The sequence below is a fragment of the Motacilla alba genome, chromosome 5, assembly GCF_015832195.1.
Source record: "Motacilla alba alba isolate MOTALB_02 chromosome 5, Motacilla_alba_V1.0_pri, whole genome shotgun sequence".
Classification (NCBI taxonomy): Eukaryota; Metazoa; Chordata; class Aves; order Passeriformes; family Motacillidae; genus Motacilla; species Motacilla alba.
This window is the reverse complement of record NC_052020.1, coordinates 31,417,487-31,434,795: the sequence shown is the minus strand read 5'-3', so window position 1 is coordinate 31,434,795 and position 17,309 is coordinate 31,417,487. Positions and strand designations below refer to the sequence as shown.

The window sequence follows — 17,309 nt, the reverse complement described above, 5'->3', positions numbered from 1 at the left end:
CTGGGACTTCACCATAGTAAACTTCTCTTACTTTGCCTTACTTTTCAGGTCCCACTGAAATCAATCAGACATGTTAGTTTTCAGGATGAAGATGAAATTGTCAGAATAAACCCTCGTGACATTTTGATACGTCGTTATGCAGACTACAGGCATCCTGACATGTGGAAGAATGACCTGGAGAGGGATGATGCGGACTCAAATATACCATTTTCTAAATCAGACAGTAAAAAATCTGACTATTTATACCCATGTGGAGATGGAACTAAGTTGAATTCCCTAAAAGACTCAAAGAGTTCTGTGGTATTTAAAACTCAGCCTTCCTCATCAAAATTTAAAAACTCAAAAAGAAGAAAAGAGGATGGTGAGCGTTCCCGCTGTATATACTGCCAGGAAAGGTTTAATCATGAAGATAATGGCAGAGGAAAATGTCAAGATGCGCCAGATCCTATTAAAAGATGTATCTACCAAGTTAGTTGCATGCTTTGTGCAGAGAGCATGCTGTATCACTGCATGTCAGACTCTGAAGGAGATTTCTCTGATCCTTGCTCGTGTGACACTAGTGATGACAAGTTCTGCTTACGCTGGTTAGCACTGGTGGCACTCTCGTTCATTGCTCCATGTATGTGCTGCTACCTCCCCTTGAGAGCATGCCATCACTGTGGTGAGGTGTGTGGGTGCTGTGGAGGAAAGCATAAAGCTGCGGGATGAATCAGTCTTGTGCCAAACAGAGCTGAAAAATCTTTGTTTCCAGGAAGCATCTAACTTGGATTTGCGGAAGCTTTTTGGCAAGCTGAAGGGAATCTTCTTTCACGTAAGAGATGCTTGATGTGGAGGAAGCAACGAGACTTGTCAGACCTTGGCATTTTACAAGTGCTAGCCACGCCTAACTATTTCCTTTAAATGCGTGGCATTTGTTGCAAGTTGTGAAGGAGATTTTGCGAAGGAAAGCCTGTTCTTATTATTGGCTATAAAATGAGTATATAAACTATGATTATACTAAAAGGGATTAACTTTTGCCACTTTGTACATTCATGGTTTAGGTGAGGGGGCTCTTTTAAAAGGATTAAAACTTATCTGAGGGGAAATTTTAACTAAAAGTGCACTAGTGACAGTTGATTTAAGATTAAGAAAAGTTAATACTCAGCAAATGAGAAATGAAACTGATTTTAAGTGCAACTAAATCACTTATTAATAGTTTTTTGGAAGCAACTTTATGTATAAATAACAAATGTTTATATTTAACTAAATGTGTAAGGTACGAATTATTACTTGTTAAACTTTCCTTCCCTCCAATGTAGTAGGTATGGACCATATCTACTGTCACATTCCATGGTAGTATTTTAAATAGTTAATTTAGTTGCATTTTTATTCCAGATCGACAAATTGATATTTTCAGTCCTGGTTCCCTTCAGCTACAGTTTGTGTTGAGTTGTATCCATGCATTCTGATAATCTAAAACCTTTAAAATATTAATTATTCTAGTCTTGAGTGACCAATATTTTTTTTGTTAAGCACAGATGTAATTGTCTAAAATGTTCTTGTTAGAACATAACATTTATTTTTATATATAAATTACTTTGACTTCAACATAATAGCAAAAAGGACGTTGTTTCTGTTGTTCAACCAGCAAGTTGTTTTCTTTTGGGGTGTCCTCCAAAAATACTTTCTTGCATATTCAGATGTTCATTAAGCAAAAGGTACATTAAGGCAGTTGTAACAAATTGTCACCAGTGTTCTTGTTTATCCTTCTGTTAAACTAGGATCCTGTTCAGCTGTTCATCAAGTACTATGATTAAAACAAAAGATTAATAACAAAAGTGAAATTGTTTTCATTATTTTGAACCACAACTTTTTCTAATTTGAATGGGCAAGAACAAAAGTACTGTGTGTTTTGTTCAACAAGAACAAAAGAAGACTTAGCTTGAGAAATAAATTACAGCCCAGGCAAAACTGAGTGAACTTCTTAATTGGGGAAATTTGAAGGCAGGGCTGGGGAGGGAGGCTGGAGAGTGTGTGCATATGTATGTGTATGAGTGCTGGTATATCGTGTATGGTATTTCTTATGGTTTTGTACTTAGTAAGTCTAACTTTCAGGTAAGAATTAATCAATTAACCCACAGAATTTTTAAAAGCATTACATGTTGTGCTGTGTTATGAAATAAGAATCATTTACTTCTTATTAAAAACATGTAAAACACTAAAAAACAGTGGTAATTCATTAGCAAAGGTTTGACATCTTGGCTGGAGTGGGACACATTGTCTTTAGTATACCCTTGTTCTTAAACACAGAACCAAGTAATTTTATTTTAAAAATGCATTTCTTTTCTCACTTACATGCATTTCTTCAGTATATTTTGTGTATTTCTTTTTCTGCCTGTATCTGGCCCCTTAGTTTTCCTTTGTAGCCCAGAAGTAAAATGGGCAAATGTATATAACTATCTGTCTGTAAAATACTTTTTAAAAGAAAACATTTATATTTATATTACAGCTTGACTTGACCACCTTGTGTACATAGATCATCTCAAAGTATTATTTCACATTGAAAAAGATAGCAAATACCTTGATAACTATAGAAGTTATGGAAGAGCTTCTAGTTTTGTATTAACAGTTGATTGGATGGCTGAAGTCCAAGAATATGACACGGTAGCAGCAGTCTTGGGTTTTTACTGTTTATGTATTTGAAAGCTGCTACTCTGGTTGGTTTTCATGCTTCACACATTTTCAGCTAAACTTGAAATAGAATAGACTAGAATAGACTGTTAACTTTAAAAACAACTTCCATTAAAAAATGATGATTTTTTTCTAGTGAATGAGAGGAAATTAATATTTGTAAGTGCTAGATTCCTAATTCAAGGCAGAGAGGTATGAACAACCTAAGAAAAGAACTTGCTGGCTGTATAAGAAAATGCTATATAATCATACTGTATATATACTTCAGAAAGAAATTAGTTTTAGCAATTTCCTCTGAGCACTATACAACATAGTGAAACTCCTGGTCCTGTACTGTATTTTATATGACATATATACTTTAATATTTTTATTAAATGTGTGCATTAATATTTTCACCTTGCATTTAACCACTTTGCTGCTGAAATGTTTTCACCTTTTGCTTTTCTCTTTGAAGACTTGTATCATCTAGAGACGGTTACTGAATGGGCCTGTGCTTGCTTGTTCCTGTCGTGCAGCAAGTGGCAGCCAGCTTGCCTGGTTTGAGAGACCAAACAAATGCAAAGATCCAACATTGCATAAGGATTGGCTTTAGTAGCATGCACATGTACTTTTTCTCTGGTGCTAGGGATCTTACCCACTGTTACATTTAGGAGATGAGCAGTGGAGGGTAGACATACAGCAAACCCATTCCAGAACAGCTTGTTGCATCCATACATCTTCTGGTTTTGGCAGCACGTAACATGCATTCTATCTCTTCTGAAATACTTTCTTGAGCATTTGGAAATAGAGAAATTTCTTCCCCGATCCGTAATCCTTGCCCTTAACATCCAAGATGTAGTTTATCAGGCATGTAGTAGCAGAGTTTTGTGTTGCTTGGTGGGGACCCGAGCCTTTGGAAACCGCCACTGAATATTCAAGTCCCTCGCTCGTTGAAAGCCTCGGCTACCGTGAAAATTGTTTCCCCTTGAAAGTGGGAAGTTCAGGGAGCGCGGCGCTCGGGCACCATCTACTGGGGGAAAGCTCGGAGGCCCACAGGCGCCACTCTTGATGACATCGCAGTTAACGGGCTATCTGTGCACGGCTTAAGGTACACTATTAGGTCATGCTTTAGCCATGAATTTACAGAATACTCGTTTGCAATCTGACTGGGATGCTTCAGCTCACCATGCCTCTTAAGTTTCATTATTAATACTGAAGTAAAAATCCTTTAACCATATATTTTGTTTGGTTTAAAATTGTTGTGATGGCCTGTTACAGGAGCATAAGAACCAGGAATGAAATGAAAATTCTTTTGATTGTGTCACTGGGCTTCTCAGAAAGGAGTTCTATTATTATGAGTATTTTATTTATTTCCCCTCTTGAAGTTCTTCCCACAGCAAAGTGATGGAGTTTTGATGCTCATGAAGAGGGAATTTGGCCTTTTGTGATACAAATCAAGTTGTGAGTATGCACAGGTGGGTGTGTGCTCTCGCACATGAAATTCAGTAGCTGTGAGGGATACATCTACAGCTGTGTGCATGGTTAAAGCAATATCTAATTATAATCTCCAATTATTATGGTAGCTGTTTAGTAAGCAGCATGACGTCATAAAACTCTTCGAGAGCTTATAGAAGAGATGTTTCAAACAGTCTTAACCAATGCAGTTTCCTCTAGAGAAGCAAATGTATTTTGAAGAATGCCTTAATTGTGCATGCTGGAATATAACATTCCCATTTTGGATGAGTTCTCCTCAGAATCATATATTTGTGTGTACCTGGAGGATGATGTTGAAAACTTATGTAAACAATGCCCAGGTTTAAATTAGACTTTAAATCTTTTCCAAGCTTACGGCACAATGTGCAGCCAGTACAGCTATACATTAATATTAGTAAAATGAAGATCAGGATCGCTGGCTGGCAAAAAAACCTCAAGAACTTTAAAAAGATGCCTTATGGTACTATTAGTCCAGCAGCTGGGTGGATGAAACTTGTTTACTTTGGTGCATTTACAAATATAAGGAGGGGTTTGAGGGAGATGTTGGATTTTCATTTTTGTGGGTTTTTTCCCTCTGAAAGTTTCCCTTAATTGCAAAAGTTGTGGTTCATTAAGAAATCAAAGCATTTGGTGAAAAAGCAGCCTTCATGTTTAAAGCTGTGGTATAAGCTGTACATGGTTTTCCTTCTTTTGCTTGGTGCCATTTGCTTTTCACCCTGATGACCTCAAAGTGCCTCATGTGTATATTGTTTCCATTAAACCTCAACTGCTATTTGTGTCTACTAAATGATGTATAATTTAATTAACTCATCCCATAGGTGTTTGTGTAAAGAATATGAATATAGCTTGTTACTTTGAGTATATAATGTAAATATGTCTTAAAGTTTGTAACTGGTTTGTTACATCATATTCTTCTAAGTTGACAAAGTAGATAACACCATAAAAACTGTTTCAATGTTTTTCCTGTAATTACCTGATTAAAACAATCTTGAAACGAAAAAAATACGTTTTTCCATTCTGTGTTGGTATTGCTCAGAACAGTGCACATGAAACGAAATGTTACAGCTCAAGAACAGAATAAAAAGAAGTAAATACAGGTATTACCTTCAAACTCCACCATCTTTTATTGTAGGAACCATTTTTAAGAGTTGCTATAGTTAAAGAAAAATGGGCTTATACCAGTTTGCTTTGTATGCACAGCAGTACTTGTCGTTGACATCATACTGAGGAGGTCAAGATTCCTTTACATAAAACATATATATCTGAATTCCCACTTGACCCCACCACAAAAATGCATATCTCTGAATATAATTCTAAGCTCTGTGTAAGTTACAGAATAAGATATACACCAGAAAAGGAAGGAAAACTAATCAGTCCATGAAGAAAAATGAACAAGTAGAAATCTGTGAGACTGTAATTTGAAAGTTCAGTGATCAGTATTTAGGATAGATTATTTTAAATTGAATTGTATTTGCCTCTAGGTTTTACAAATGCTTTCTTATTGGTTGCAGCCAATAAAGTAATTCTCCCTGTTCATTTGATCAGTTGCTAACTTGAAGAATTTTTACTGCCAGGTGTAAATTTTACATGGACTATTAAGTGTAGATGCTTGAGCTTTTAATTGATGATGTGAAAATGTACCTCTACCAGAGAAATGAAACAGACAAATGAATTGAATGATGAATAAGGTGAAGAGCTAGTAGAGAAAACTACAGAACTGTGTGAAAAACAAGTATGAGAAAGCAGTTCAGCATTAAATATGGTTTCATATGATTTAGAAACCTAGTGTTACATCTCGCACAAATCTACCTTCATGTAATGATTAATGCACAATCTTCTGGCTTTGAACAAGAAAAAAGGGATAGGTAAGGGGTTCTTGTTCTTTTATTTTTCTTGTTGATTTCTTTTTCTTGCTTTTTTTCCCTCTTTTTTTTTTCTTCTTGGTTTGGTTTTTTTTTTTTTTTTGATTTGCGGTGTTTGTGGTAGTGGTGGGTTTTGTGGGGGTTTTTTGGTTTCTTTTTTCTTGTTCTTTTTTTCTTTACAGCTGAATCAGACTTAATTGCTGGAGTTCACAGAGCTGGTGACCAGTTTTTAAACACAATTCACAAAAATATCAAAGTAATTTACCAATTAATACTCAGCTTTTTGTATCACTGTTTCCTGAACCTTTTGGCTTACTGTCATGGGTCACTATGGGATCCTGTGCCAGAACAGAAAGACTTCAATCTGTAGGATTGTATCATCACTTCCATAATTTGAGAACACTGAGCTGTAATTTAACAGTTTGGAAACAGACATAACAAGTAAATGAATGACAATAAAAAATAATCCACATTTTATACCTTTGAGATTGGACAGTGTGTGTACACACACAATGGGATCTGACTTAATTGTGCTTTGAGTAACATGTACTGTGAATCACTAACAGTATTTGGTTTTATCTAGAAGGAAAAGGAAAGAAAGAGATAAGTTAGTTCCTTGAGAAACTTGTGTCTCTAGATATCCATGCCCTGACTTGAGGGGTTTGGGAATATTTGAGAATATAATGTCTTTGACAGAATAAGCTTCCCAGATTAATTGTGATTTCAGCTAAGTGGTGGTTTGGCAGACTCCAGGCACATCTCAGTACCCACCAAATTAAATACAATGTTTTTAGCAATATGCAATTATCTATGTCAGTTCAAGGTAGCGCACAGGAACAATTATTTCATGTTTGGCATTTGTTGCTTTTTTATTTTTTAAACCACCAGTAAAAACCTCTTCTGCATTCTGATTTTGAGTACTATGAATCGAGGTAAGTAAGCTGACCAAATAATAACTGTTTGAAAGAGGAGACACCCTTCTAAATGCAGACCCCGTAGTGATCAATCAAATCTGTTTCTGTGGTCAGTGCTAAAAGTAGCTATAAGAAAGCCTGGTAAGATGATTAAACTTACTGTTGCATGTATAACTGGCTTTGAGCTAGTTCTTACTTACTCCAATATTGCCTGCCAAACCATTCCAGTACTACATTTGTAGGATACAAATCTATTTACACCTGACACCTCTTTGCTCTTTGTGTAAGTAACTTGCCATTTTGTATCCCATGTAAGCAGGCAAGTGGTGTAGTGAACTACTTTCAAACTGAAAATATGAAAATACTGTTTCTGAATTAGAAAGCGGTTGTGCAAACATATTGCTGCTGTCAGCAGTTATCAGTGCCCTTTGCTGGAGCTGGCTGTCTCTTTGTACCTGACAATGTGCTATGGTGCTTTTCTGTTGTTGCTTACATTGCCTGTGAGGGAAGTGTTACAGGGATTTGCTCTTTCCTGTCTTTTCTCCATAACTTGTTCCCTTTTTCTTTCTGTGTGTTCTGAAGTTGTCTTCAGCTTTCTCTGCCAGCATATAGAGTTTTTAGCAATTAGTCTGCCTGTGCATCTCATGATGATAGCTGCTAATTACTAAATGCCCATTATAAATAATATTTAAAAGTTGTATTGCAAGCCTCGAAACGGTTTGAAATACTGCACCACTCTTGAACATAGTAATGCTGAGAAGTTGTCTCCATTAGGTGGGCATTCAGCCACAGACTGACCAATCCAAAGAACTGTTTTCCAAGTCTAATATGGTTTTACCTAAGTTTTCTTTTGTCTCTTACCTATTTGCATTTAACTGTTTATAAGATGGCCAATGAGCTGGATTCTGCAAAACATTGGGAGACTCTTTTCAAGGGGAGCAGGAAAACTAAAACACTGAAGCTCTAAACAACCGTTGGTTTTCTCTCTTGCCCTAAAAATCACATTGGTAATAGAGTTAAATAATTTTAACAGTTGTTGGAACTATTTTGAAACTAACAAAGTGGAACAAATTAGTTTGGGAAGGTTGTCACTATTGGCCTTCAAGAGTCCAAGAGACACTTGAGTCACCAGCTGTGCAGCATCCACTGTTCTTGTTTTCCATGACTCTACAGCTAAGTGTTAAAAATGCTGCTTATGAAGGAGAGAACTCTTTTTCTTTCAGGGATACTTCTCTCACGGGAATGGTGAATGACTCTTCCTGCTTCCTTGGGCTTAATGGTCTTCTCTCAGTTCTTGGAAGCCTGGAAATTAGTGGAGACATGAGAAGTGAGAATGGTGATCCCTGCAAGGCAAAAAGGTACACTGTGGGACAAAGGTTAAATTACCTCTGTTGAATCAGGGGATTAGAGAGGGGGAGAAGAGGAAGAGGAACATCATCTGGGTCCTGCTCACAAAATTAATCTCTTCAGGATGTGTTCACAAGTGATGCAGCATTCACAAGAAATTTCAAACATTCTGAATACAGCTGTGCTGTTTCTGACTTGCCCAGCACCTTTGAGCCTTTTTGCGTACCTGAATTAATAAGTAAAGTCTGATACAGTCAAGGTCCTGGCTCTTCCATAACAGGGAGTGTTTCAGAAATCTACCCAGTCCTAGTCCAGAACACTCCTCTTTGTACATGGTGCATGTCTGGGATTTGCACAGATGAATAGCTAATTGACTGGTATTGAAGGCTGACTGCTGTCCAGACATTTCAATTTACAACACTGTTCTAAAATAGCGGTGCTATCCAGACTTCTGATTAACTCTAGTTTGTGGCAGACTTGCACAGATTTTATGAGTTAGCTACATTAGTAAACTTATATTTCTAAAGTCATAGTTCTGAAGACTTCAGTGCATTTGGAGCTGGTTGATCAAAGAAGTGATGAGTCTCCATCCTCTGAGACATTCAGAATTCACCGAGGCAGGTCCCTGAGTAGTCTCTCAAGCTGACCCTGCTTTGGGCATTTGAGGTTGGACTAGGTAATCTCCAGAATTCATTTACTACATCAGCAATTCTGTGGTTTTTCAAGAAAATTATGAATTTTGAAGAAGCGAGATAGTTTCAGAATAAGTGATGTGATTTTGTGCCTGCTAAACCTGATCTCTAATTTTGAGGCAAATCCTACGGTTAATGCTTGAATATTTCAAGTTACGATCAAAGAATTGTCATTTTAGTCATGTCATCATTATAACTCAATGTTTTTCACTGTCAGAATTATTAAAATATGAATATATTTCATGAACAAAGGCTTTTCAATATAAGTAATAGGTATTGAGGTGAGAGGGAAAGCTAAGTATTAGTAAGCTTAAAAATATTCACAGGTGTTTGCCTAAGTACTGAACAGCTGCTTCACATGCTCTTTTGGCACAAAAATGTTTTCTCAGAGTTGCTAACTTCAAGATAGTTTAGTTGAAAAAAAAAAAAATTCAGGACCTCCAAAGGTTTTCCAGATTACCAATTTATCTTAAAAGCACCTCTAAATCTGGCTAGAATCTGGGGCCTGAACCAAGCCAGGTAAAAGTGCCTGTGCACAGTATATTTGGAAGGCACACACATCTGCTCAGACTGAAGCATCAGCAGCAGGGTGAGACTGGACGTGGGTGAGTACAGGCAGAGCTGGCAGCTAGTCAGTGAACCTGGGACCCTGTTTTTACTACAAAATTTAAATTGTTCTTAGTAGCCAGAGGATGGGTGGGGACTTGAGAAGGCTGAGCCATTCCCCTTCATGCCACTACTAAAAAATCAAAGTAATGTTACTGTGTTGTGGTTTGCTCTTGGGTTTTAATTGTTTAATTCATAGTATGTTAGATTTCTCCTATGTTAGGAAATGGTTCGTTCCATACCCCTCTGTTCGGTTTCCCAAATGGTTCTTCCCAGAAGTTGTTTACCCCATATTTTCCCACCTTTCCTTATGTCAATCCCCATGTCAATCTCCTCCACACCTCCCACGTTTCCAAATTCTCCCTTGTCAGTCCCCTAAACCCAGCCCCTGCAGCTTGTCAGTTATGGTTTGCTACACCCCTTTAGCCAGAAAGTTCTATGTCAGTTATGTTCTTTCCCTTCACCCATTTGCCAATTATGTACTCACTCCTCCCTCCTTCTTCCTCATTGGTGCTAGGTTAACCCACCCCGTGCTCCTCCTTGCTACCCACGATTGGTTTGTAGGCAGTCTCCTCCCCTGGGACTGCCCCCCTTTATAAACTGCGGTAATCCTGTTGTCTGTGCTGGCTGCCTGTGCTCCCCTTGAGTTTGTTTCGTTGTAGTGCCTTGGCACTTCTCCCTCAGGGGAAGAATAAACATCTTGGAACTTTGCCACCCAAGAGTCCCTCTTTCTCTTTTTACCACTCAGCTACCACAAGGAACCTCTCTGGGTGCCCACTTTCAGCCAGGCCAAGTGGAGGGACAGGCTCCAAGCTGAAGGCTGGTCCACTACCCTCGGCCCAGCTGAGGAGCTCGAGGCAGGGAGCGGCCCCTCGGTGATGCCATGTGGAGGAGAAGGGCCGAGCTGCTAGCCAGGCACGAGACTCGCCCTTTCTGCTGGGATCCAGGCACGGCGTCATTACTGCACGCAAATACTCAGCCCATGTTTAGTCTGACATTTTTTTCAAGTGGTTACTAGAAAAGATTTCAACTATGTAATTGCCAGTTCACATTTCTTAGTCCCATTTCTCTCTTACGAAGTTTAGAAAAATGAAATATTCTAAAAACTTCGGCCCTTTTTGTGTTTCTGGAAAATTCAAAAGTACTTTAACTGCATCATTTGCTTGTTGGGTGTCTTGTTGGCAATGGATTCCTGCTAGTTTACCTCCAGCCAGCAGTGAGGTGGTAAGTCTGGCTCATCAGCTTACTCAATAACATGCTGATCGTGACTCAAGTCCTTCCTGCACTATCCTTGATGACTTCATGCTCACTGTAGCTTTTCTCTCCAATCTACCAATGTCTCCAAAAATGCTCAATTATTGCCTAAGGTTTCTTTTCCCTTTAGACCAGTCACATCTTTGCTTTCCCCTCAGTCCTCATTTGGTCAGCCTGATACCTTTAAACTGGCTCACATTCATGAGTGTGGTGGCAGTTGTCACTAGTGACAGTATTTTCCTCCAATGTTTATTAATTGTAAATATAATTTCTTGGTAAATGCTGCTGTGTGGCTTTACAGTAGTGTAAGGAAAATAGAAGGATTTTGCCCCAAGATCAAACAAAAAATCCCCTGCTCCTCCCATAAGGTGGGAAGTAAGCTAAGGGAGGGTGGGAGTGATTATGTTGGTTGTACTTTTCCATGCTATCACTCCTCAGTCCTGCAGTAATATACCTTCGGCGCCAAAGTCAGGAGTGTAAGGCACTGGAGCTGTAAGATTCACTCTGACTTCACACCCTGAATGTGTCGCCCAGATTTATCTACTGGAACTCCTTCGCTGCAGCAGTTATCTCCATTCCCTCTGAATTTCTTTAACATAAATATTTACATTTAGAGGGAAAAGTAGGCTCAGAACATTAGCAGATCTGTATTGTAACAGTTTGTTACAACAGTTTGACTTGGTATAATTTACAAAATGCTCAAACAGTTGACTTCTAGATTTCTAGACTACATAGAATAGTTTCTTCCAAACTAACCTTTACAATGTGCTTTGCCCAGTGCAGGTATTCCCAATTGGCTATATATCTGCTGAAGAATGAGACCGAAGTTACCTTTAACTGTAACCCTGGGGATAGGCTTCAGTTCCATCTTGAGTTCAAAGCTGCCTGCACTGGGAAACAGCTTATTTCAAGTCCTTGCTCCCTTGATTTGTATATTTTTTTCACTCTTTTCCTATGGGCTTGCACTTGGGAATCTGCTTTTAATCTCCTGAGGAAGATACAGAAGCCTTCCCCTTCATAAAGCAGGCAAACATAAGGTTATACAGTGAAGTCTTTTTGTAGACCTGGACAGAACACCACCTGAGCTTGCTCCTTGATAGATAAGTAGCATGTACTAACTCAGTGATGGGCTATGTTACTGTTGTTTACCCACAAATGACCTTTAAAAAATGTAGGCTTCCTTATCAGGTTATTGCATAAAGAACTGTCCTTTGCAACACATCAAAATGATGCAGATTTGTGAAGAGACAAACTAGGTCCTGCTATGTGTGTGGACCTCTTCTGGGATTGTTTGCCTACTAAAAATTTTGGGTAGGTGAAAAAATCTCACCTTGTGTAATGAATGATTGTACTGTAGAAAAGATCTTCAAGCATGCCCAGTTTAAAACTCTGTGTGTGGCAACTGGATGTAAGAACATTTAAATGGAACTGCTCCCACGTGTTGCAAAGGTCATTTAGGAAAGGCTGACATCACTAATGACTCATGTCTGCAAAAACACATCAACTGACATACTATCACAACATCACTTGAGATGAAAGTCTTGGCTGTCAGAGCATTTGGTGAACACACTGCCGGGACTTGGTGGAACTTTGACATCTGTGATGCAGCCCAAGAGGAATTTCAGGTCACATATTTACATGGATGATTGGATGGCACCTCGTCAGCTGCAGTCACCTTGCAATGATCTTTTCTTCCCTATTTCCACTACATGGTGCAGTAAATGCTTAACTATATCTCCGACTTTGAAGATCAATTCTACTTGCAGTACTCTCACCAGCTACTGACATGCTTAGATAGTCACTTACTAGACTTCAAACAACTTCTGAAATGTGGCTGGTAGCAACATGCTAATAGAATTTTCAGTGAGTTCTTTTCTTCCTTTTTTGGACAGTAAGTAACTTGTCAATAACACATCTACAGTGACAGTTTTAAAGAAGATCTTGAAAGATTGTTAGTTCACTCTTACATTGATTTCTTACAAAAGTGGAGAAAGCTAGTAAAGAGGTAGGTATCAACAGGTGCTGCTTAGTGTCAGTAGGCATAGTCTAGCTATGTCATTTGTAGATTTGGATAGATATAGCTATGTTATGCAGAGTTATTCAAAAGCCTGCCATGTCATCATGTCGATCAGCACAATACCTGAAAACTTACTTTTGTCTTTTGATACTGACTGTTAAATCGCAGCTGACAATAATTTGTGATGTCAAATCAGGACTGAAGCAAAGATCTTTTCCTAATGCGTTTGTTTTTTGGTTTTGGTTTTTTTGGTTTTTTTTTCAGTATCCTCCAAGTCAATTATATGTTTGAATATAGGAACTTAAAGTGATCATAGATCTCAGGAATTCAGAATAAAAAATTGCTTAAAATCTTAATTGGGCTCATATACAATGTGGTGAATGCCAAGGATTGCTGAGTGCACAGTCTTGGTTTCATCCAAAAACTCATGCTTGCTGAAGACTTTTATGTCCATCCAGTACGTATGTCAGCGAGCAAGCAGTAGTTTATCAGGCAGCTAGATAACATGTAAACAGTGTCTTACAGTGGTTTATTGACAGTCCTCTTCAGGTAAAAAAGCTCCAGATGAGTTATTGATGGCTGATGGTACATGTAATCTGGATAAGTTCATTTCAATGTTTTCAAGCCATTACCTGACCAGAATGAGAAAGCTGAGCTGTGGTTTACCTTAGCAGCTTGGTATTCAGCCTTGCTCAACCCCTGCATTAGTTCTGCTCATCTGTTTAACTCAAACACAGTCATTTCACTCTTTTACCAACATAAATATTGCATGCAGCACTCTGCAGAGGCGTGGCATGAAAAGTTTCTTTTCAGCTGAGCGGAGCTTAGTGAACCACAGCATATCCCAAGGAATGGCAAATACACCCAGCCTGACATTGAAGCTAATTGTGGTATCTTCAGCAAAATCTCCCTAGCCAGGTAAACAAATTGTGGTGTCTCAAGCAAAATCTCCACAGCCAGGAAATTCTGCTTCTCTCCCACCAGCAAACACATCCTAGAAAAGTGTTTTGGGTTGTTTTGTGGTTTTTCCTCTGTTATTCTCAGTCACTTGTTTGCTTACATATATTGTTCCCAAGCAGCAAGTTTAGGCTTTTATGCTGCTTGGTGCCTGCAGCTTTAGAAAACCATCAGCTTTGGGAACATTTGTAGAAGTGCTTCATCTATATGCACACTGCTCTAGAGTTGTTTGGACAGTGTCATGGACAGCTCTTTAAGAGATCTGTTATAAGCCTGAATATTCAACAGCAAACAGGCAAGAACATGATCAGTATCACCTGTAGTCTTACAGGTTCCTGTGCTGTGACTTGAAGCCTCCTGATGCTGTTTGTTAATCTGGCACTGAAGAGTTACACCTCATCTCATCACCATTCCCCTCAATGATGAAATTGCAAATCTTGTGCTAAAATGTACAAACCAAGACAGTTTTCTTCCAATCATTCCCTAGGAACAAACAGAAAAAACTTGCCTAAAAAGCTACTCCTAAAAATATTTCAGGAAAGAAGGAATGTGTAACAAGGTTTCCATCAGTAATATCACGCATAATATCTTTAGTTGTCAGGTTAGAGGGCAATGTACCTTCAGCTTGAGGTCCCAGCAGAGGAAATTGATGTATTCCTTTTGAAATGCTGAAATGTGATTAGTTGGGCTACCTGATCTTATATTCTTATTCTTATTCTTCTTCTTCTTCCACCGTCTTTTCTTCTTATGTCAGGACTTTCATTGTGACCCCACTCACCATTTAGTATTTTCATTATTTCATTATATTAATAAGCACTACCTGCACAGCTTCAAATGCTGCAAGGTAATCTTGCTTTCTACTGCTCCCCTTACACATCCTGACAGGCCAGGTGGGAATCCCTTACCTGCTTCCTATGCCACCAAACATGCCAAACAGCTAATCTTTAGAAGTTAATCTTAATCTTTAGAAGTTGGATTACAACCTGGAGAACAATCCTGTTAATGTGTGACCCTCCTGTGCATTGGGTTCCAACAACCTTGTTGTGCTCTGATTTTAGCTCACTTTCAGACTGTGGTTGTCCAAATTCCAGTTTCCCTCTTTGTTTGGTCCAGTACATCTATTCCAGCTGGTAACAGGCCTCTGAGTTTGTCACTGCTCAATGAATGAACTACATTGATAATGTTTTTGTAAGTTGCATGGAGAAACCCTGTTGTGCTTTTCCTCCCTTACTCCCTCTGCTGTAAGAACCTTGCATAAATTTTAGTGTCACTTAGTCACACATGAATAAGACTCTTTCAGTGCCAGGGGAAAAAAGTCATTGAAAGGCTAGTTACAAAAAAAAAAAAACCTTTAATATCCCTTAAATCTAGTAGAAGCTGTATATATTCATTTTTAAACTAGATCAGTTCTTTAGCTAGTAGAACTTATTATTTAGGTGCTGTTATTGTGCCTTACCTTTTGAGTAAAGCAAAACCGCATAGATTACAATGGAATTATTTATGGAATGAGGAATGTTAACAGAGGAACACACTGAATATTTCAAAAATTACTTTAACCCCTAAGTGGTTAACATTAACATTTGTTTAGTGCCAATGAAGTTAAATTTATGTGGCACATAATTTAGGAAATTGAGTAGGCAGAGAGCTGGTAGATGCCTTTTTAGTTAAAAAAAAAGTTCATTTTCCGTTAAACGCTCACACATTTGTCATAGCAACCTTGAAGGTGGCCATAATGCTAAGCAAAATAAACACTCCTAGCATAATGTTCACTGTAATAACATGTCTCATGAGCTAGTTCAGTGCTCCTTTTTAATACCTTATTTTCATTGCTCATTCACTGTGTTGGAGTTCTGTTTTGTGGTTTAATCATTATTACATCATTTTCCTTTCTTAATTTAAAGGTGCTGCCCTTTTCCTGTCATTCCATGACACCTCTTTACTACATGCACGTCTCCCTCTTAATTTTTTTTTTTTATTTCTTAACAGTGAGTCCTTTACTCTGTTAGCTTTCAATAAAGACTAATAGTTGGGTACATTTTTTTACAAATATAATTAGACTGCTTTGTCATTAGGAGAAAAAATACATGAAGAAGGGCAAAAGGAAAAGGGCAAAACAGTTAAAAAAGTGTGACAATACAAAATGCATGGAAAAGTTCTTTGAAGTCTATCATAGTCTATCACATAATCATCTGTGCATTACAAAAAGTTCTAATGTTTATAGCTAATGCTCATCAAATGTCATGAATCATGGACAAAGCACCCAATATTTTGCACAAATTCTGAGTTTAAAGTAGAAAAGCTGTTCTCGATTCCAGTAGTCTTTTTTCCTCCACTTCCTTTTGGAGATGAAGATATGTAGGTGAAATTGAGCAGAACAACATAATAGAGATTTGCAGCAGATGGACAATTTCTCTTCTATGTGTCTTTCCTGTCATTCCTAATATAAACAGGAAAATCCCCACTGACTCTCCCTGGGAATGGCCAACTGCCAGGTCAGGACTGAACAGGGACAAGGATTCAGGGCTGGCACCTGATTTTAGCATTTTACCCTTTAACAGTTGACATATTGAAATAACTGTTCATTCTTAAGCAACATATATGTGCTACATAAACAGAAAAAAAAATAAAATAGTGTATTACCCTTTTCCCTTGGTAGAACATGCTAGTTCATCATCCAGGTGAATATTTTAATCTGGTAATCATCTTCATCTGAGAGCTGAAATTTAGTTTATCTCAGAAAAATCGGGTAGATAAAGAATACTCACTTTTCAAAAATTCTTCTGAGATTCCCATTTGCTCAATTCTAAGTTAATTCATGAAAAATAAGTAGGTTTTTTTAAGTCTTATATTGTCCATCCTCTGATATTCTGTTCAGGTCTGTGTATAAAGGTATGAAGAAATGGTCTTTGAGACATCCAAAGTACACCTTATGATATTTAGCCACAGTGCCATATTCATGGAAAGACTATTTAGAAATTATGTACAATCCTCTAGGATTAGTGAAGAGCAGAAGGAAACTCCAGAATGATAAGAAATCAAATTTGCTCATACATTATGGATGTTTCCTTTATAAAACCCTAAAGAAAATGTCACAAATTCTTCTCCCAAACCAAAAATATAATCCAAAGAAAATGTACTTAGTCCCAGGAGCTTTTTGCAGGTGCTGATGCTTCAGCAAGGTTCCTTTCACTTAACTGTCTGCACTGAAATTTGATATCATAATTATTGCAACAGTTGTGTGGTTTTTCTCTTTTCTCACTAATCCCCCTCTCTCAGTGCAATGCTCAGGTACCAGAATAATAGGGAGGAAATGCTATTAGGCAAAGCTTGTTTCCAAAGGTCCATCTGTATGAGTAAGATCTGCTTGCAGGAATGTAGATTGGATCAATTTTGGATAAATCATGACAAATTATTTCTGGAATTAGATTTAATTGAGTATACAAGCCCAAACCTTTTCATGCAATGGTATTCTGAAGAAAATAAGAGATTAGCTAAGAACTGATGGGTTAATGCTGTT

At 38.0% G+C, this 17,309-nt stretch overlaps 1 protein-coding gene across 2 annotated transcripts in view; it reads left to right on the top strand.

The window, feature by feature from the left end:
* The window catches only part of SPRED1 (sprouty related EVH1 domain containing 1), a 58,195-nt gene extending 56,378 nt beyond the window's left edge, over positions 1-1,817 (top strand). For both annotated transcript variants that reach the window (XM_038137343.1, XM_038137344.1), the window contains exon 6: positions 49-1,817. In XM_038137343.1, coding sequence (XP_037993271.1) covers positions 49-708 — 660 coding nt within the window. In that variant the 3' untranslated portion in view covers positions 709-1,817. The remainder of the gene's footprint in view (positions 1-48) is intronic.
* Positions 1,818-17,309: the final 15,492 nt, after the last annotated feature.